At 46.8% G+C, this 13515-nt stretch overlaps 1 protein-coding gene across 1 annotated transcript in view; it reads left to right on the top strand.

Moving 5' to 3' along the window:
- The window catches only part of LOC115578437 (homeobox protein Meis1-like), a 58091-nt gene that overhangs the window by 13418 nt on the left and 31158 nt on the right, over positions 1-13515 (top strand). The window contains exon 8 of the mRNA XM_030411400.1: positions 914-1059. Within this exon, the coding sequence (XP_030267260.1) occupies positions 914-1059 (146 nt within the window). The remainder of the gene's footprint in view (positions 1-913; positions 1060-13515) is intronic.

The following is a 13515-nucleotide window of genomic DNA, read 5'->3' as shown; positions in this document are numbered from 1 at the left end:
CTCTGCTCGGCTCTCTAAGGAGAGCGAGGAGACGTGGGGTGCGGGTGGAGTGCGGGTGGAGGGGTGTAAATCAGCCTCGGGGAGCTTGCGGTTCAGCCTAATGAGGCTGAGAGCTTGTTTATGGAGTTACGCATCATTTTTATGATTATTTCCACCTTTTCAGGCTCTGCTGCGCTGCAGAATCCGCCTCTGTTCAGTCTTAGCGAGGCCCCGGTCCACCGCTGGCTCTGGGCAGGACCCGGAGCTCCTGCTGCAGGCGGCCGGGGACCGTCGCCCTAACCTTGGCCCGGCGCTGTTAAAAACACTGAGGAGAAAATGAGCCTCATTAAAGAGGCAGAGAAAGTGCAGTAAAAACACCGGGCCCAGCAGCTTTTAGTGGTTTTCAGCTGAAATGCTGCATTATGTGCCGCGATCCAGAACCTGCGGGGGGATGGTGGGGCACGAAGCGGGGCAGGCCGGCGTGACTGCAGGGTCACCGGCTTCAATCCGCTCATCAACTGGGAAAATCTGAGCAGGGAAAGTTCTCAGAAAAGGTTTTTTGTGTTCTTTAACGGGAGAGAGGCCTCGTGTTAAATGTTAGTCCTGTTACCAGTGTGCGCTTTGTTTTGAGTTTTTCCTAAAATGTGTCTTCAGCTCTTTTACACTCACAGTGACATTTTGTCTTTGCTTGTTTCCCAGAGGAAGCTGTGTTGAAGGGGGCGTGTTGGACCTAAAACAGGCTGTTAAATGACCCTTTAAATGCTAGTTTATCACCATCATATTTAACTCCACACAAAACCACCTTCAGAAATAGTCGGTCAGACACGAGACAACCAGCCTGACATGTTCGGTTCATTGGGAGACGTTGGTTTCTTGTTGAGACCGTGAAATAAAGCTCAGTAATCCCCTTTTTCCTCCTGTGTGTGTCGATCAGGTGACTGCCTGGATAACGGCATGGCGTCTCCCAGCACGGGGGACGACGACGACCCCGACAAAGACAGACTGCACAACAAGAAGCGAGGAATCTTCCCCAAAGTGGCCACCAACATCCTGAGAGCCTGGCTCTTTCAGCACCTGACGGTACGAGCATCAGTCTGCTGTTTCTGCTGTGTTGCAACTAAATGTTGAAAGAGAAATGAGTTCTTCTGGCAGTCAGACCTGCTGGAGTTCATGGACGAGGGAAGGAGTCCAGTCCAGCACACTTTTATCACCTCGACATGGATTTATTAAAGACACTTTCACTGGAATTTAGATTTTGGGGGGATTTGATTCCCTGCACCATAAAAATGACAAAGAAAGGGGTGTGTGTGTGTGTGTGTGTGTGTGTGTGTGTGTGTGAGTGTGTGTGTGCGTGTGTGTGTGTGTGTGTGTGTGTGTGTGTGTGTGTGTGTGTGTGCGTGCGCGCGCGCGCGTGCGTGCGTGTGTGTGTGTGCGTGTGTGTGTGTGTGTGTGTGAGTGTGAGTGTGTGTGTTTGTGAGTCAGAAGATGTATTTAACATTTTGTGAAACAAGAATGAGGCAACTTCCATTTTGTTGGCTGTCACCGCGTTCTCACAACTTGTGCAATGCACATGACCTCCTTTGATTTCTGAAGAACGTAACTTGAAGCATGTTGACAAAAATGTTTTTTGGGGATTTTTCATGTTACTTTACGTACCAGTACAAGGTCATTCAGAGACGGGTCTGTGTAAAGACCTGATGGAGGTCTGTGTAAAGACCTGATGGAGGTCTGTGTAAAGATGTGATGGAGGTCTGTGTAAAGACGTGATGGAGGTCTGTGTAAAGATCTGATGGAGGTCTGTGTAAAGATGTGATGGAGGTCTGTGTAAAGATGTGATGGAGGTCTGTGTAAAGACGTGATGGAGGTCTGTGTAAAGATCTGATGGAGGTCTGTGTAAAGATCTGATGGAGGTCTGTGTAAAGATGTGATGGAGGTCTGTGTAAAGACGTGATGGAGGTCTGTGTAAAGATCTGATGGAGGTCTGCGTAAAGACGTGATGGAGGTCTGTGTAAAGACCTGATGGAGGTCTGCGTAAAGACCTGATGGAGGTCTGTGTAAAGACGTGATGGAGGTCTGTGTAAAGACCTGATGGAGGTCTGTGTAAAGACGTGATGGAGGTCTGCGTAAAGACGTGATGGAGGTCTGTGTAAAGACCTGATGGAGGTCTGTGTAAAGACGTGATGGAGGTCTGTGTAAAGATGTGATGGAGGTCTGTGTAAAGACGTGATGGAGGTCTGTGTAAAGACGTGATGGAGGTCTGTGTAAAGACGTGATGGAGGTCTGTGTAAAGACCTGATGGAGGTCTGTGTAAAGACCTGATGGAGGTCTGTGTAAAGACGTGATGGAGGTCTGCGTAAAGACGTGATGGAGGTCTGTGTAAAGACCTGATGGAGGTCTGTATAAAGACGTGATGGAGGTCTGTGTAAAGACGTGATGGAGGTCTGTGTAAAGATGTGATGGAGGTCTGTGTAAAGATGTGATGGAGGTCTGTGTAAAGACCTGATGGAGGTCTGTGTAAAGACTGTGATGGAGGTCTGTGTAAAGACGTGATGGAGGTCTGTGTAAAGACGTGATGGAGGTCTGTGTAAAGACGGTGATGGAGGTCTGTGTAAAGACGTGATGGAGGTCTGTGTAAAGACTGATGGAGGTCTGTGTAAAGACGTGATGGAGGTCTGTGTAAAGACGTGATGGAGGTCTGTGTAAAGACGTTGATGGAGGTCTGTGTAAAGACGTGATGGAGGTCTGTGTAAAGACCTGATGGAGGTCTGTGTAAAGACCTGATGGAGGTCTGTGTAAAGACCTGATGGAGGTCTGTGTAAAGACCGTGATGGAGGTCTGTGTAAAGACGTGATGGAGGTCTGTGTAAAGACGTGATGGAGGGTCTGTGTAAAGACGTGATGGAGGTCTGTGTAAAGATGTGATGGAGGTCTGTGTAAGACGTGATGAGGTCTGTGTAAAGACGTGATGGAGGTCTGTGTAAAGACGTGATGGAGGTCTGTGTAAAGACCTGATGGAGGTCTGTGTAAAGACCTGATGGAGGTCTGTGTAAAGACGTGATGGAGGTCTGTGTAAAGACCTGATGGAGGTCTGTGTAAAGACCTGATGGAGGTCTGTGTAAAGACCTGATGGAGGTCTGTGTAAAGACGTGATGGAGGTCTGTGTAAAGACGTGATGGAGGTCTGTGTAAAGATGTGATGGAGGTCTGTGTAAAGACCTGATGGAGGTCTGTGTAAAGACGTGATGGAGGTCTGTGTAAAGACGTGATGGAGGTCTGTGTAAAGACCTGATGGAGGTCTGTGTAAAGACGTGATGGAGGTCTGTGTAAAGACGTGATGGAGGTCTGTGTAAAGACCTGATGGAGGTCTGTGTAAAGACGTGATGGAGGTCTGCGTAAAGACGTGATGGAGGTCTGCGTAAAGACGTGATGGAGGTCTGTGTAAAGATGTGATGGAGGTCTGTGTAAAGACGTGATGGAGGTCTGTGTAAAGATGTGATGGAGGTCTGTGTAAAGACGTGATGGAGGTCTGTGTAAAGACGTGATGGAGGTCTGTGTAAAGACGTGATGGAGGTCTGTGTAAAGACGTGATGGAGGTCTGTGTAAAGACGTGATGGAGGTCTGTGTAAAGATGTGATGGAGGTCTGTGTAAAGACCTGATGGAGGTCTGTGTAAAGATCTGATGGAGGTCTGTGTAAAGACCTGATGGAGGTCTGTGTAAAGATGTGATGGAGGTCTGTGTAAAGACGTGATGGAGGTCTGTGTAAAGATCTGATGGAGGTCTGTGTAAAGATGTGATGGAGGTCTGTGTAAAGATGTGATGGAGGTCTGTGTAAAGACGTGATGGAGGTCTGTGTAAAGATCTGATGGAGGTCTGTGTAAAGATCTGATGGAGGTCTGTGTAAAGATGTGATGGAGGTCTGTGTAAAGACGTGATGGAGGTCTGTGTAAAGATCTGATGGAGGTCTGCGTAAAGACGTGATGGAGGTCTGTGTAAAGACCTGATGGAGGTCTGCGTAAAGACCTGATGGAGGTCTGTGTAAAGACGTGATGGAGGTCTGTGTAAAGACCTGATGGAGGTCTGTGTAAAGACGTGATGGAGGTCTGCGTAAAGACCTGATGGAGGTCTGTGTAAAGACCTGATGGAGGTCTGTGTAAAGACGTGATGGAGGTCTGTGTAAAGATGTGATGGAGGTCTGTGTAAAGACGTGATGGAGGTCTGTGTAAAGACGTGATGGAGGTCTGTGTAAAGACCTGATGGAGGTCTGTGTAAAGACCTGATGGAGGTCTGTGTAAAGACGTGATGGAGGTCTGCGTAAAGACGTGATGGAGGTCTGTGTAAAGACCTGATGGAGGTCTGTATAAAGACGTGATGGAGGTCTGTGTAAAGACGTGATGGAGGTCTGTGTAAAGATGTGATGGAGGTCTGTGTAAAGATGTGATGGAGGTCTGTGTAAAGACCTGATGGAGGTCTGTGTAAAGATGTGATGGAGGTCTGTGTAAAGACGTGATGGAGGTCTGTGTAAAGACGTGATGGAGGTCTGTGTAAAGATGTGATGGAGGTCTGTGTAAAGACGTGATGGAGGTCTGTGTAAAGACGTGATGGAGGTCTGTTAAGTAGTAAAGACGTGATGGAGGTCTGTGTAAAGACGTGATGGAGGTCTGTGTAAAGACGTGATGGAGGGTCTGTGTAAAGACGTGATGGAGGTCTGTGTAAAGACGTGATGGAGGTCTGTGTAAAGACGTGATGGAGGTCTGTGTAAAGATGTGATGGAGGTCTGTGTAAAGACGTGATGGAGGTCTGTGTAAAGACGTGATGGAGGTCTGTGTAAAGATGTGATGGAGGTCTGCGTAAAGATGTGATGGAGGTCTGTGTAAAGATGTGATGGAGGTCTGTGTAAAGATGTGATGGAGGTCTGTGTAAAGACCTGATGGAGGTCTGCGTAAAGACGTGATGGAGGTCTGTGTAAAGATGTGATGGAGGTCTGTGTAAAGACCTGATGGAGGTCTGCGTAAAGACGTGATGGAGGTCTGTGTAAAGACGTGATGGAGGTCTGTGTAAAGACGTGATGGAGGTCTGTGTAAAGACCTGATGGAGGTCTGTGTAAAGACGTGATGGAGGTCTGTGTAAAGATGTGATGGAGGTCTGTGTAAAGACCTGATGGAGGTCTGTGTAAAGACGTGATGGAGGTCTGTGTAAAGACGTGATGGAGGTCTGTGTAAAGACCTGATGGAGGTCTGTGTAAAGACGTGATGGAGGTCTGCGTAAAGACGTGATGGAGGTCTGCGTAAAGACGTGATGGAGGTCTGTGTAAAGATGTGATGGAGGTCTGTGTAAAGACGTGATGGAGGTCTGTGTAAAGATGTGATGGAGGTCTGTGTAAAGACGTGATGGAGGTCTGTGTAAAGACGTGATGGAGGTCTGTGTAAAGACGTGATGGAGGTCTGTGTAAAGACGTGATGGAGGTCTGTGTAAAGACGTGATGGAGGTCTGTGTAAAGACCTGATGGAGGTCTGTGTAAAGATGTGACGGAGGTCTGTGTGAAGACCTGATGGAGGTCTGTGTAAAGACGTGATGGAGGTCTGTGTAAAGACATGATGGAGGTCTGTGTAAAGACGTGATGGAGGTCTGTGTAAAGACGTGATGGAGGTCTGCGTAAAGACCTGATGGAGGTCTGTGTAAAGATCTGATGGAGACGGGTTAGTTGGAGCTTTCAGCTGCTGCACCTTCGTCTCCGTCACTGAACCACTTGTGGCTGTTTTCAGATCTCTGACTTTGGGACTTGCTGCTGCTGCATTGTTCTGGCATTCTGTCCACTTGTCCACCTCGCTGCCCCTCATCTACTCTGAAGTCGTGTTGACCTTCTCACCTCGACCTGAGGACGTTCTCAGTCTGACGACCTTTGACCTCTGCTGTGGTCCAGGTATTTCACCTGTGGGCTCTTCGGGGCTCTCAGAGGCGTCCTGACAAGAGGAAAATGTGAACTTTGACCCAAGAACCAGTTTAGAGTTGCAACGTGTTCCTAATAGAAGAAAGATTCTTCTAAGTTCTGCTCGTGAACTCCTGACAGTTGAACCACCTGTGTTTTCAACAACATCGTCGTCGGTTAAACGTGCATTAACACCTGCAGGGTTTGTCATGAGACATAACTGGAAGGAGCAAGCACCGACAAGTGTTGCTAAGCTCCACAAAGACGACAGCGGTACAAAGAACTTATTGAAAGAAAGAAATGATTGAATAGACGGAGGGAGAAGTTTGCTCAGTCGTATTCATAACGTCAATGCTGAGACGTCCAAAAGCACGACGACAAACATCCATCTGGTTTGTGGCAGTTGTCATTACTCAACAGTTCAGAGTCTTTGTGTTGTGTTAGTGACGTCTCTCCTGATGTGAAATCCACAAGTTTCACTGTGAACTTGTGAGATTAGAGGGAGATTTTTCTTCTTTTACCGACTTAATCCTTTTATAATAGTTTTGACTTTGACAAAGTTATAAAACGCCTTGTTGTTCGTTACCTAGTAAAGAGAAATAAAACACGGTGCAGCCGCTCAAACATCAAACGTGTTTAATCACAATCACAAATACTTTATTGATCCACTCGTGGGAAATCATGTTTGTTACAGTCGCTCCATCTAGAATGGAAAATATCACATCATCAATATTGACAACGATTGAAATAGAGAAAGATAATCTGACGAGAGTAAATAACAGTAAACATTCTGGCCCTCGAGGCTAACGTTAGCTAGCATACCACTGTGGACAGGTTCTGTCTGAATAATCTCTAACCTGTGTTGACCTGCCAGACAAAGATCTTCTGATATCAGGGTCCGTCGGGCCGGGTGTGACTCCGGCTCTCTATCATGAGTCCAGATTGGCCCACACTGACTCCTCACTTCCTCTGGTGCTCAGAAACAAAGCTGCAGAGTGAGAGGACGGTCGGCCAGATGATCCTGGAGACGGCTGAGATTCATCGCTTCATAGTTGGATATATAACATTCAGATGTGCCCAGATTAAATGTATTTTATTCTGAAGGGGTCCAGCCTGAGAGCTAAATCATCTGTGATGTTTATTTAACTTCAATAAGCAACATTGAAATAAATGACGCAGAATTAAAGTTTATAAAGTGTAACATCAGCTCGTTGCACTGATTTCTAAGAGCTGATGTTAGCATTGTTAGCTCAGAAGACAGCAGCAGCTGTTTGGTGAAGAACGAGACACGTGCAGGTTATTTTCCACTCGGGTTCAAACCAGGCGTTGTTCATCACGATGACGCTGTCGCTGTGAGAGTTTGTCTGCTCGGGTTCAGACAGGGCGTGTCCAGAAGGATCAGAACAAAGGTTATTCCCTCCACGCTTTATATTAATATTGTTCTGCTCAGGGAAATATGATTTATTTATTTATTTATTTTTATGAGTGTGAAGCTGAAATGAAGCGTCCAGTAAAAGTGGGAGGAGAGCGGCTCAGCGCTGAAAGTCCCAGTCGTGACTGACTCACGAGTTTGGCCGAGTCCAACAGAACCACCACACACACACACACGCACACACACACACACACACACACACACACACACACACACACACACACACACCTCTCCACCACCTTCCGTCCCTCCCATCTCCCCCTGCCTGCCTCCAAACATGGAGAGGCTAAATCGGTCCCAGCTCGACGGGGGTCGGGCCGCTGCCAGGACTCCGAGCTGAACCTGGAGGACAGCGAGTCCTGCAGCAGATGGGAGGTGAGAAGAACGATGGGAGGGGGAGGAAACACTTATACCTGAGAGAGGGAGGGAGCGAGGGAGGGAGGGAGGGAGAGAACAAGGCGCTAGCTGCTGGAGGTGAAGGTTGTGTGAAGGGCGGCAGAACGTTAAATGCAGGAGAATAAACACGAAGCAGAGAGAATAATGAACCAGCAGCAAACCTGCAGCTGCTCATCTTAGTCAGTGCTTCACTTACACAGATGCATTCTGGGTAAACAATGCCTTGAACGACCCATGGAAAAAACACACTGCCAACCAGGAAATCAGAAAGTTCTTCTACATAAAAAAAACAAACTACAAAACATGAGAAAAGGACAAAAAAATTATGTGAAAATATGAGTTTCATCCTTTATGAAAATGTGTAAAAGTGTAATAACGTGTTGGACTCGTTATCGTCGCTGCGTTCTGAACTTCAGCTGCAGCTGTTAATCCTGTCGGACCCTCGTTGCCGTGGCGACGCAGAGTGGTCACGGAAAAGCTGTCGAAGCAACATGTGGAAAAATGTCTGATTCACCAAACTTTTACCCATAATCCTGCTGCGTTTATAATCTCTGTGTGTGTGCGTGTGTGTGTGTGTGTGTGTGTGTGTGTGTGTGTGTGTGTGTGTGTGTGTGTGTGTGTGTGTGCATGTGTGTGCGTGTGTGCGTGTGTGCGTGTGTGTGTGTGTGTGTGTGTGGCTGCCTCCCCTGACGTCGTACACAATATCCAGCAGCCTCCTTTGAGCCACAGCTCATAAAAGCCGAGCCACAAGCCGACGTGCTGTTTACACCACACACGCACACGCACACACACACACACACACACACACACACACACACACACACACACACACACACACACACACACACACTGCTTTTTCATGTGTTTAATTTTTTAATTTCGTATAAGAAGTGCAGCAGCGGGCCGCAGGGCGTCGTCAGCACCACGGTCCCTGTGAGCTGGCGGTGTGGAGTCGCCCTCCCTCTCTCCGCCCTCGGATCTTATTTGCCTCCTTAACCAACTTGTTTTTTACAAACCGGAGCACAAACAGGTGGAGGCGGCTTTGTGTTCGCTACCATTTGTTTACAGTCGCCCAACTCGTTAAAGAGCTGCTTTGGCTTACAAATTACACGTGTGACTCCGTCGAAACAGCTGGAAAGACTTTGCACGTCCGAGTGCTTCTCAGCACGACGGCGGCGGAGCAGAATGTGAAAAAACAAAAAAGGGAAAACCTCCACCGTCGGTTTGAAGAGACGAGAGGAACGGCTCCTAAACTTCAAAGCGAGCTCCACAATTACAGAGGAGGACTTCGCCCCGCTCGCCTGTCGGCCGGCTGAGCGATGGGCCTCCTGAGCCGGGCGGGACAGATGAGTTAGCAGGAAGCCCCGGCGCTGACCTCGCCACCCCCTGCCCTCCATCCATCAGAGGTCAGAGGGCACCGGGACACCTCCATCCATCCATCAGCGGCTGTTTACAGCCACAGAGCTGCAGATGTGGGTGATGGCGAGGCCACGGCGGCCCACAGGCACCAACATGTGTTCAGCCACCCAGAGATGCACGTCCACCGCCTCACCAGAGCCGCCGCCGTACAGGAAGTCTCGCTCTAATAACGCCATCAGACATCAAACGTGAAATCCTCCATCACTGCAGTCTGAGTCTCTGTCCGTCAGCTGAGTCATGGCGCCACAGAATTAACGAACAGAGATCATTAAACACGCTGCTGAGTGGGTTTTTACACACAAACTTAAAGAAAAAACTCAAAATGTGAATTTTAATTTCTCTGTTTTAGGTTTTTATTTCTCCTGGTAGCTCGACAGACTTGGAAATAATGAAAGTTAATCAGCGACGGCAAGATGAATGAAACAGAACGACACATTTTAAATACTTTAAAGAAAAGTTCACTTATCTCCTAAACAACTGAGATGGCTGGAGACTTGTTTTACATCCAAAAATAGATAAAAACTCTAAAACTCCATTGAATCTTTGCCAAATTATCTGTTAGCACTTCCTGTCAGCAGTGAACCTGTGGATGTTCAGACAACTGTCACTGGATCACTGTGAGACTGAAGGAAACTTAAAAACGTGATGTTTCTAAGGCAGGTTCTGAACATGTGAGGAGAGACTTTGTTGAGGATTTCCACAGAACAGTTCTGGAGCGTCACAGTAAAACAGAGCTGCAGCATTCTGCTAAACAACTAAAGCAGCTGGATACTCATTTTAAAACAGAGAAACAACCAAAAACAATAAATAAATAGTCTTAAACTCTGTTAAATCTTTGCCGAATTATCTGTTAGCACTTCCTGTTAGCAGTGAACCTGTGGATGTTCAGACAACTGTCACTGGATCACTGTGAGACTGAAGGAAACTTAAAAACGTGATGTTTTAAGGCAGGTTCTGAACATGTGGGGAGAGACAGAAAAGTTCTGGAGCGTCACAGTAAAACAGAGCTGCATTGTTCTGCTAAAAACAGAAATCAGATGTGTCCATCAGCTCGTCTGTGATCACAGTCTGCAGGAGTGAACACATCACTAACTGATCTGAGACCAGATGATATCTGCAGGAACATCGATCGCGTCGGGCTAGACGCTAACACTTTTAGCGTAGCAGCTACAGTGAAGATTTCAGCTTTATAAAAGGTGTGAATGACGTCTTTTCAAATAATTTGGGGATTTCAGACCAACATCTGAACATAGATCTCAAAATTCGAAGACAGAATGATGTTGTGTCTTTGACTCTCAGGCTAAAGTAAAATACAAACGGTACCAAAGTGCTTTGAATACATTTTGTCCCTGTGAGTTTTTCATGTCGAGGTGGAAAAGAATCTGAACCCGGAAACAAACTCGTAACGACTTAAAGCTTCTGAGAACACAGCCGCTGTTTCAATAACTCTGAAGTTCTCCAGGAACAAAAAGCTACCCGGGCTGCAGTTTGTCTAATCAGACGGTAACTCTCCGCAGAACCCGACCCTCTCTGGGTTTGGTTAAAAATAAAGGACGGCTGTTCTGCGGCTCCCTCAGCCTGCAGAGAAAACATCATCCATTACCTCTGTGACAGGCCCCCCGGGGACCCCAGGGCCCGGCGCTCTGTGGGGGTCGCCTTTATTGACCTCCCTACCCCCCCAACACACACACACACACACACACACACACACACACACACACTGTCCAGCATGTGGTCACATACATCATGGCGAGGTCTTTCTTCCCTGACAGCGTAAATGAGCGTCCGTCAGATAATGAAGCGAGGAGGCGATCAGACGGCAGATGGAGAGAAACGTTCAGACTGTGTAAAGACTCTGAGACAGTCACCAGTCAGCTGTTCACATCCACATTAATATCAAGTCTTTACTTTAGATTTAATATCAAGTCTTTACTTTAGATTTTTATGTTATAATTTTACTTTAAAAAAATAATAACAATTAAATGTTGTCTGATTTTCTCTGTTCTTTTTAAATCTGATCAATCAGACTGAACTTTCGTGTGGTATAGCGCTATCACACACACACACACACACACACACACACACACACACTAAATGAGTAGTAATTACAGCCTCTTTACAGTTTTACTGGGGCGCTAAACAACAACACCTCCCCCACATCACAGCATGGAAGTGTGTGTGTGTGTGTGTGTGTGCGTGTGTGTGTGTGTGTGTGTGCCACTCAGCCTCCTTTAATACATCCATTAATGTTGCCGCTGAGATGAAAGCAGAGCTGCAGATGTTATTAACAGTCAGTGAGGAGCTGACGGACAAGACGACCCACAACACAACACAACACAACACAACACAACACAACACAACACAACACAACAGAACGCTGTCGGGACCTCTGGGTTACGTTTGTTAATGAGTAACCTAACAGAGAGATGACATCAGTGCTGTTCTCTGGTTGCTGTGTGTTGTTGCTCGTGTGTCTCTGAGTCGGATCATGAGTGTGGAGCTGATAAATCTCCTCCAGGTAAAGAGCCCGCCTCCTTCAGGCTGCAGCAGCAGAGACTGAGGGTCTGAAGTCGTCTCATGCTACATATAAAAACTCTGTGAAGACGTCACAGAAGCTTTAGTCCTCTCTCTCTCTCTCTCTCCGCTGAACGTCGTTGCCTTCGTCGTCTCGATGTGTTTCTGCTCAGCGGGGGTAAAACTGATCCCAGACCAGTTTGGTGCTGGTCCAGGCTGCGAGCTGCGAGGCGGTCTGAGCTGCCGCTCCCTGCTAACAGGATTATAATTTTATAATGAGCAGGTGGCTCCAGATTACAGCCCAGAGTGGAAACTCTGAAATTAGACTTTTGGAGCGGCCCTGAACCGCTCAGCATGTGTTTTTACTCTCGCTTCATTTGGCCGACGACAGACTCTTCTGACTCTTCTGACTCTTCAGACTCTTCTGACTCTTCTGACTCTTCAGACTCTTCAGACTCTTCTGACTCTTCTGACTCTTCTGACTCTTCTGACTCTTCAGACTCTTCAGACTCTTCTGACTCTTCTGACTCTTCTGACTCTTCAGACTCTTCAGACTCTTCTGACTCTTCTGACTCCTCAGACTCTTCTGACTCTTCAGACTCTTCAGACTCTTCTGACTCTTCTGACTCTTCTGACTCTTCAGACTCTTTGCTGTTAGTGTGGGAGATTTTCTGCAACGCGACAATCAGGAGGAACAGGAGAATATTCCTGAAGTGACGTGTCTCTGTTAAAAACAATCTTTATGTGATGCTTATAAAACCTGTTCCACCTCTTCAGATAAACAGTCTGGACAGTTTGTCTCGTCACGTTCTCCATGAAGTCGTCGGCCGGACGTTAAAGCTCCTCCCTGGAGGAACGCTGCGACTCTGAGGCCGACACTGTGATGAAACCACCTCGTGATTATCGCTCTTTGTGGCAAATTAGATGCAGTTTAGGCCAATTACCTGCTATCAGATCAGAGGGGAACAGCAGCTTTGGCAGAGCGATGAGCCGGCCGGAGGAAAGACGACAAGAAAGACGTTCCCTCCTCAACAGACGTGGTGTTCGTGCTCGTCTTCACGTCTTTGTGCTCACTTCTTCCTCTTTCACACTCCGACTGAAGATAAACTGAAGTGAAGTGTTAGAGAGTAACTCACATGAACCCAACTGTACTTTACATGAATATGTCCAGTTTTCTGCTACTTGCTAATGATTCTCCACCAAATATCACACTCAGTACACTGCTGTTATTATTAGTTTATCGGTTCACCCAAAAATCAAAACCACGCGTCTCAGATACTCGATGACTATTTTCTTTCAGTTTCACTGCGCAGGACAGAAGCGTGCATCAAGTCATGTAAGGAGGCTAAGCTAAGCTAGGTCAGAAGATCAGTGATTTTGGGGTGAACTGTTTCTTTAATCAGAAATAATACGTCACAGTTTATTTGTGGGTTGTAATTCTGTAACATTAACTTTAATTTTTATCAGCGTGGAGGAGATGATGACTCCGCACATCAGCTTAGAAATTCTCTAAAAAGACGCTCCTCATGTTCAGAACCTGCCTTAGAAAAATCTTGTTTTTAAGTTCTCTTCAGTCTCACAGTGACCCAGTGACAGTCGTCTGAACACCCACAGGTTCACTGCTAACAGGAAGTGCTAACAGATAATTCGGCAAAGATTTAATGGAGTTTTATAGTATTTATTTATTGTTTTTGGTTGTTTCTCTGTTTTGAATCACGTCTCCAGCTGCTTCAGTTGAAACGTTATATTGAGATTGTTTTGGGTGAACTGCTCCTTTTAATGTTTACATCTACTGTTCTGAGGAAGACGCTTGCTTGATTTTCTGCAGTGATGGAGAAAGAAAATTGTCT

Source organism: Sparus aurata, chromosome 1 (genome assembly GCF_900880675.1).
Source record: "Sparus aurata chromosome 1, fSpaAur1.1, whole genome shotgun sequence".
In the NCBI taxonomy this organism is placed as follows: Eukaryota; Metazoa; Chordata; class Actinopteri; order Spariformes; family Sparidae; genus Sparus; species Sparus aurata.
Note: the sequence above shows the minus strand (reverse complement) of the source record. Positions and strands in the feature narration are given on the sequence as shown.